Below are 8,127 nucleotides of genomic sequence, written 5' to 3' on the forward strand. Positions count from 1 at the left end.
GGGTTCAATGTAGGTCTGTTCTTTCCCTGCAAAAAAATACAAGTCCACTAATTGGTATAGCCCCCATATAACGGTACGTCCTTATTTTCGGTATTTTTGGGGTTTCTGCCACAATTTCCGATCAGATCAGCTGAAACTTAACTTTTTAGGTTCTTGGTCCACTAATTGATAAAGCCCCCATACAACGATACTTCCCGATATACCTGAAGAGGATATATATCATTTGATACGGCGAAAACGTGTCTCATCAAATTAACGATTTTAGACCCTAGGTCTCTTTGGAAAAAATGCGTTCGTCTGGCTTGCTGGTACCACCCAAAAGGGTAAAAGTTTTAAATAAACAAAGCGATCATAAAATCCGAAATAAGCATCCGGTTCTCTTCATATTTCACACATCCCATTATTTCTACTAATACAGGATCTGCAGAGAAAATGGGATATATCGGTTCACTCCTTCTTGTAACTCTTTCACAAAGTTTCAACATTTTGAATATCCATGAAGCTCATAAAACGCGAAATTAAAATTATATTTCCACAAGATCTGTTACAAAGATATTAGAGATAGGATAGGATATAATTGATATTCTCTTCTGCGAAAGTGATCCCACTTCCCTATTCCAAGTCTCCGTAGCATGCTTTCATTCGTTATCAAACAAAGGCAGCCCAGTAATTGTTTTCGATCCATAAAGACAACAAAACAAAGCAAACTATACTAAAGTTCTCACAACAACAAGACGACCGGTTTTCCGCTGGTTCGCAATAAGTGAGAGTGAGCACTGGTGAGCAAAGAGAAGAGAGAACGTATCTACAAAATTGTTTATACTTGTGGCGGCAGTGTGCGAACTAATTTTCAATTGATAAAGTTTCGGTTGAGAGCTGGGTATGTTGCCGGCGTGTTATTGCTGGCGATGGTGTTGTTGTTGCTACCGCTGGTGATATTATTTTTTGAGATTTTAGTTTTGCGGTTTCTGCGGTCGTTCGTGTGGTGGTAGGTATTTATTTGCCTGTGTTGTTGTTGTTGTTGTTGTGTTCTGCCCACACAACGATGCTTGGCTTTTTACTACTAAAATAAAAAAAGCTGTTGACGAAGACGGCGACCGATGTTGTTGTGACGTGACGTGTACGTACATTGAGTGTGAGCATGTCGGTCGTACGTAAGCGATCTACAGCCGCAACAGCAGCAATTGTTTGTCAAATTTCAAAAGAGAATTGACAGTCTGCGTGGTTCTCGGTTCAGAACCAGACGTTCTTATTATTTATTAAAAATAATTAAAAAAATATTTTGGTCAGTTGTTTCGTTGACGAAGACGCGCCGCTCCGTGCCGTGCCTATTTGTTTTATTTTTTTTGCCTTTGCCCCAAACATTTCTTACCCTCTTCCCATTATACGTTTCGTGTGCTGTGTTCCAAAAAAAAAACGTGAAGCATCCGACGACAACAAAATTGGAGAAAAATTCCGCAAAATAGATTGTGAATTAAGAAAAGAAGAAGAAATTGAATTGAAAATCTGTGGAAAACAAGTGTCCGACCAATAACAACAACAAAAGAAATAAAAATATACGAAAAAAAGAGGAAAAGCTATTGTGCTTTCTTTGTTTTTACCCTCCAATTTTATGTCTGTCTCTTTGAGTTGTTGTGATTCGAAAGCTGTTGTTGTTGCTGTTCTTGTTTGTTTGTGATCACATTTTCCTCCTCGTTTGGCGGTGGCCATGGTAGATGCCACTACAATTCTCTTGATTGTTATTACCATATTGACGGCGGTGTTCATTTGGTCGCGGCGTACTTATGTCTATTGGCAGCGCAGACGAGTGAAATTCGTGCGGCCCCACCACCTGCTGGGCAATCTGAAGGATGTCATCAAAATGCAGAACTCCTTTGCGCTGCAGTTGCGCGACTTCTACTTCAATGAGCGTTTTGCACGTGAGCCCTTAGTTGGCATTTATCTGTTCCATCAGCCGGCATTGTTGTTGCGTGATCTCCAGGCGATACGACAGGTGTTGGTAGAGGATTTTGTGAATTTTTCCCATCGCTTTTCGAAGTGTGATCGGCATCAGGATAAAATGGGAGCTTTGAATTTGTTTTTTGCCCGCAACCCGGAATGGCGTGACATAAGGACAAAAGTGTCTCCGGTATTTTCGACGGGAAAGCTGAGGCAAATGTTTTCCCTAATGGAAGAGGTAAACAAAAAAGAGGCACAAGCGTAATGCAAAAACAAAATATGGCATCTCTGTTGGCATCACAGAGATCTTGAGTGGTCTTTCTCTCTCTCGCTCTCTAGCTTTTTCACATTCTCTTGATCTTTTCATCTCTCGTAATGCATGGTTCTCTGTTATTGTTTTGTGTTTTGTTTTGCACTTTTTTTCATCCCTCTTTTGTTCTCGTTCCAATGAACACACACACACACAAACTAGGTTGACGAAAATCCACAATTTTTTTATTCTTCCAATTCTTATCTTCCCCTATCATGTCATGCATTCCTCCGGCATCCATATTCCATCCAACAACAACAGATTGGCTATGACTTAGAGACGTATTTGGCTAAACTTACCAAAGATATGAAGCAAAACAACAGCGATGGACCCATAGTACAGATCAAGGACGTGTGCGACCTCTACAACACTGATATGATTGCCAGCATTGCATTCGGTCTGAAAAGCTATTCACTGCGCAATACAATGCGCTCCCAGCTGGGTGGTCATAGTCGCGAGATGTTTTCCATTACCTATAGGCGAGCCGTCGACCTTTGTCTTATCTTTATCATACCCAAGTTAGTTAGATTTCTACGACCCCAACTCTTTACCTCTGAACATACCGAATTTATACGGCGTTTAGTTATTGGCATCCTGGAGGACCGTGAACGTGACGGCATCTTGCGCAATGATCTCATCGAAACGTTGTTGACGTTCAAGAAAGAGGCCGAACTGAATCCGGACAAATCGCACTTTGCCCATCAACAGGAGTATTTGGTCGCCCAGGCGGCTGTCTTCCAGCTGGCTGGAATACAAACGTCATCGGCCACCCTGGCATTTGCTCTCTACGAATTGGCCCGGCAGCCCAAAATACAGGAACGCCTGCATTTAGAAATAACCACGACCCTCGCCGATTTGCACGGTAACGCCCTGGACTATGAACATGTTGAACGTATGACCTATTTGGCTATGGTGGTGGATGAGACGCTACGCAAGTACCCGATTGTGCCATTTTTGGAAAGAGAATGCACGCCATTGAATCGCAAACGATTTGTATCATTCCGTCCGAATGCTGAATGCATGGCCAGACGAGGCATGCCTGTGTACATATCTAATTTAGCTTTACATTATGATCCTCAGGTAAGTTGACGGCGGATAAGGTTTAGTTTGAAAGCTGCTGCTGAGTCAGTCAGTTAGTTTCGCATAATATTCAATTCAAATATTCGGGAAACGTGAATTTCAAAACTAATTTTGAATTATTTTTATTTCTAGTTATTTCAGGTTTTCGTTTTCTTCTATGTTTTTTTTTAATGTGTTTTGATGTTTTTTTTTTCTAATTGGGTTTGTGGTTAGGTCTACTTTTCGCTTCCACTTCAAAACTTTCCACCAAACAACTTTTTCCTGCTCGAAATGTTAATCATGGGCAGTTAGCATTTTCATTATGCTATTGGGCTATTGTATAGTTTGGTATTTTAAACAGATTTAAGATATCGGTTCGACTTGACTCACATTTTCTAATAGAATATTTAATACCAGTTTTATCGTTCAGGTCAATTTATATTCAAAACCCCAAAGGGGGAGGGTGTTAGAACATGTCGACACACTTTTCTTTCTTTCTATGTTTAAAATCAAGTATTGAAATAACTATTTGACTAATCTAGAATCAATGCACCGACGAAACGGCTGAGGCTAAAATCTTGAAACTTTGCACGAGGGTTAGACTGGGTGCGTAGTCTGAGGTTTTGGAAATTCGTACTAAAAGAATACGAGAATTGAATACTTTTTATTGGACAAAAGGAATAAGCTAAAATTCTAAAATTTGCAATGATAGTCACTGATGGAGTGCAGGATAGATGTGCAAAAAGGTTTTTGGAAATTCGTACTTTAAGTTTAAAGGTTCTAAAATGGTACTAAACTTTAAAAATGGTACCATTTGCCATTATGTGAACGGAAAGAGCTAAAAACTTGCAATTTGGATGGAAATCAAGGTTAAAGAGTAGTATTGGAATAAAGGGGGAGGATTTGCAAATATGTACTATAATTGTACGAAAAGTACTACATTTCATATCATTCGAATTCGAAGGAACGAATGGAGCTGGAAGCCTGAAATTTGAAATAAACATTACTGGCGGAGTGCTGGAATGGAATATGGAGGAAGTTTTCGAAATTTGTACTTATGTACACCAAAAGTACTAAACGGTACTAAGTTTGGTACCATTCGAATTTAGAGAAACGGATGGAACTGGATGCCTTCAATTTGAAATTTACATTAGTGGCGGAGTGTAAGATGGGGATAATAAACTAGTTATCATTACATTATGTTTACAGAAAACTACTAAATTTGGTACAATTTAGTTTTGAGAAAACCGATAGAGTTGGAATCCTGTTTTTACTTATGCGTACTACATGATACTAAATTCAGTACAATTTGCATTGGGCGAACCGATAGGGTGGAATCGTGAAATTTTGAATTGGGACTATTCTGGGAGTATAGTAATGGGATATGTAGGAAGCTTCGGAAATTCATATTTATGTCTACTAAATGATACTTAATTCGGTACAAACTGAAATTATGGGCAACCGATAGAGCTCGGATTCTGACATTTGGAAATATGGGATTCAATGATTGAGGTATGGAGGTAGGTTTCGAAATTTTGAGTGTAGGATTGGGGTATGTAGGACGTTTTGGTACATTTTGGATTTGTGCCTACCGATACGGCTATAATACAGAAATGTGAAATCAAGATAACTGTTGGATAAAGGATTGAGTTATGTAGGATCTTTCGGGAATTCCTTCTACTGTGTACCTAATAGTGTAGTGCTGTATTTGCTACAATTTGGTACTGGTTGAACAGATAGTGCTTAAAATCTAGCATTTGGTATTAGGGTCGCTTTTATGTGTAGTCTGGACATATGGAGATGGTTTCGGAAATGTCTGCAGTAATTGTACGAAAAGTACTGAATAGTACTAGATACAGTTCTGAAATTTGATATTTTGATTACTGATGATGTCTGTGTTTGAAATTTGGTTATGGTTTCGAAATGCGTTCTATATTTGTACGAAAAGTACTAAACGATACTAAATTTGGTATTGGCCGAAGGGATAGATCTGGAATCCCGAAATTTGATATTGAGGTCTCTGTTAGCATTTCTGTCCGTGGTAAAGATCTTGAGTAGTTTTGGAAATATTTGCTATAATTGTTTGAAAAGTACTAAGTGTTACTAAATTGGGTATTGGGTGACGGTATAGGGCTTGGATTTTATGTTTTTAGGTGTCTGTTGGTATCTAAGGTTCAGATATGGAGGTGATTTCGAAAATGTGTGCTATGTTGGTATCTGAAATTGTTTTAGAAATATGTACTATAACTTTTGGTGTAAATTTTGTATTGTTTAAGGGATAGAGCTGAAATTTGATATTTTGATAGCTGTTGGTATGTGAGGTTGAGATTTGGAGGTGGTACGCACTACAGTTGCTCAAAAAGTACTAAATTATAAATGGATAAAGTTTAAATCCTAAAATAGGATCTGACGTTTACATTGGAAGACGTTGAAAAAGTTTTGGACAAGAAAAGGTTTTTACTTATATCCTCCTGGAATAATTTCAAACTGAAAGATGTTGAGGAGTTGTTTGTGTAAAAGGTAAACATTTTCCTGTTATTTTTTCCAAAAAAGGAAAATTTTACATAATTTATTAAACTTTGAAGCGGTATAAAAATGCCTTTCAGAAACAGCGAAAGTGAAAATAACGGTTATAGACCCAATGTCTCTTTGGATCCGTTTCAGGTCATTTTGAGCTTGTGCATCGTAATATTATCAAACTAAGACCGAGTTCGAGGATGAGCAACAGCGGTCCACTCCTTCTGCTACCTCTCCCACAAAAGGTCAGAATTTTCCATGAAAACAATTTACCTAATTCAATTTTATAAAAACTTGAAAAATCCCAATATTTTTGTTAGTGGTAGGTCAGGTGCGAAAAGGGACAATATCCCCACAAAGGGTCCAAATTTGGAATAGGTTCAAAATTCGACTCTTATTTTCACATTTTATATGAGTTATTATTATTAACAAAATTGACCTTTGTGCCTATTTTTGCCTCTAACCCAGCACAGATGCAAATATTAGGATTTACAAAATTTGAACAAAATTGGGTGGGAGATTTACCAGAAAAGAAGTCTTCCAGAAAGAGTGGGCCGATATATTCCATCATCACAACATGTCTTGTGCTGGTAAAAATATTAGATTTTGAAGACAATTGGACCCTTATTTCACATATGAGAGTCATAATTATTCAAAATGTTGACACTTTTCGGGGAGGTACTTGATGGAGGGGTTCGATATTGTCCAGTTCTGCGCCAGGTGAAAATATTTGAATTTGCAAAGTCGGATGATTCTTTCTCTTTTCAAGAAACAAACTATTTTCTTGGAAAATGTCGACCTTTTGTGTGGGTCGTACCTGAAGGAGTGGACCGATATTGCGCATATGCGAACTCGATCTAAGTGTGACAATAATATAACAAGTTATCGTACGCACTAGTCTACTAGATGGACGGACGGACATCGATAGATCGACTCCAAATGTTCTGAAATAGATTTGGTCCAATGAGACTTAGTATCATATGTCTGAGGGTATAAGAGAGTGTCCAAATTGGCCGATTTGCTTCAAGCTCACTAGATCCCAATAGAGCAAGTGTTTTCTTCCAACATTGCAATATTTGTAGTAACATCAGAACTAGGGATACGTTGGTCTAATGTAAAACACAATTTAAAAAGGACCAAATTTTTTCAACAATTATGAATCTTGTTGAAAATATCAAGGACCATATCGACTTGATGAAAAGGGAATTGTATTTTTCGCGAAAAAAAATTGGAACTCGTTCGGCTGAATTTTTTTCCTATGAATACTTGTTAACAACCGGGTCTTTGGAGCCTACTACCGCATTTCAGGATCGTTTTCTACAAGGGCCAGAAAAAACATTTGCAGGGTGATGCTGTTATTTGATGACCAACATTTTAACAAGATGGATTCCAAAACATATGGATTTTCCGTAGCCACTTTGGATGATGCCGGTACATATTTCGCTCCTATATGGGGATTGGTAAGGTAATTAACCAATTCAAAATTGGTAATAATTTTTGATGTATTTTTTAATTTTATTATTTATTATTATTAATTATAACGAAAGTCACGTTTTCCCTTTACAAAATATATAATTTTCAACATTTTCTCAATACAATTTACAAATATTTAATTTTCGATTTTTTTATGCTCTTATTTTATTTTCAGTATTGGCCCGAACCAGACCTCTTTGATCCGGAACGCTTTTCGCCGGAACAAAAGAAATCTCACAAACCCATGACATATCTGCCATTCGGCGCTGGACCCCATCAGTGTATTGCCCAGCCATTTGCGCTGCTGCAGGTGAAATTGGGTCTGATACATTTTTTGAAGCATCATCGCGTTGAATGCTGTGATAAGACTGTCAGTAGCATCAAGTTTGATAAGCGTTACGCTCTCCTAACGCAAGAGGGTGGTATTTACTTAAAACTTGTTGAAATTTAGTTAGTTATAGGAACTTAAACACATACATACACACACATTTTTTACTATTTACTGATTAATTAACTAATTTAGATTTTAAAACAAAAAAAAAAAAAAAAACTAAAAACAAAGCAAGTTTTTTTACGAAAAAAAATAAAAAAATAAAAAAAATATAACAACAAAGTTGTGTGTTGTGTTTTATTTCGACGCAAGTTGTTAGTTCTATATCTCAAAGCGACAATCTCTATGGAACCACAACTGAAGATAGAAGCTTCTCGAAATTATGACGTAGCCCGCCCTCCTTGTTGTTAGTTTGGAGTTCCGATGAGCTTGCAAAATACTTACCTACTTACGCAGCGTTTCATTTTCGTTTATATTTTTATCGAAATCATAACAAATG

General features: G+C 37.5%; 1 protein-coding gene across 1 annotated transcript; it reads left to right on the forward strand.

The window, feature by feature from the left end:
- Positions 1-1,033: 1,033 nt before the first annotated feature.
- LOC131805897 (probable cytochrome P450 6v1) lies at positions 1,034-7,858 on the forward strand. The gene is made up of 3 exons (XM_059129659.1): positions 1,034-2,176; positions 2,510-3,328; positions 7,473-7,858. The coding sequence occupies exons 1-3, from the start codon at positions 1,709-1,711 to the stop codon at positions 7,746-7,748; spliced, it is 1,563 nt and encodes a 520-aa protein (XP_058985642.1). The 5' UTR covers positions 1,034-1,708; the 3' UTR covers positions 7,749-7,858.
- Positions 7,859-8,127: the final 269 nt, after the last annotated feature.

The sequence above is a fragment of the Musca domestica genome, unplaced genomic scaffold, assembly GCF_030504385.1.
Source record: "Musca domestica strain aabys unplaced genomic scaffold, Musca_domestica.polishedcontigs.V.1.1 64, whole genome shotgun sequence".
In the NCBI taxonomy this organism is placed as follows: Eukaryota; Metazoa; Arthropoda; class Insecta; order Diptera; family Muscidae; genus Musca; species Musca domestica.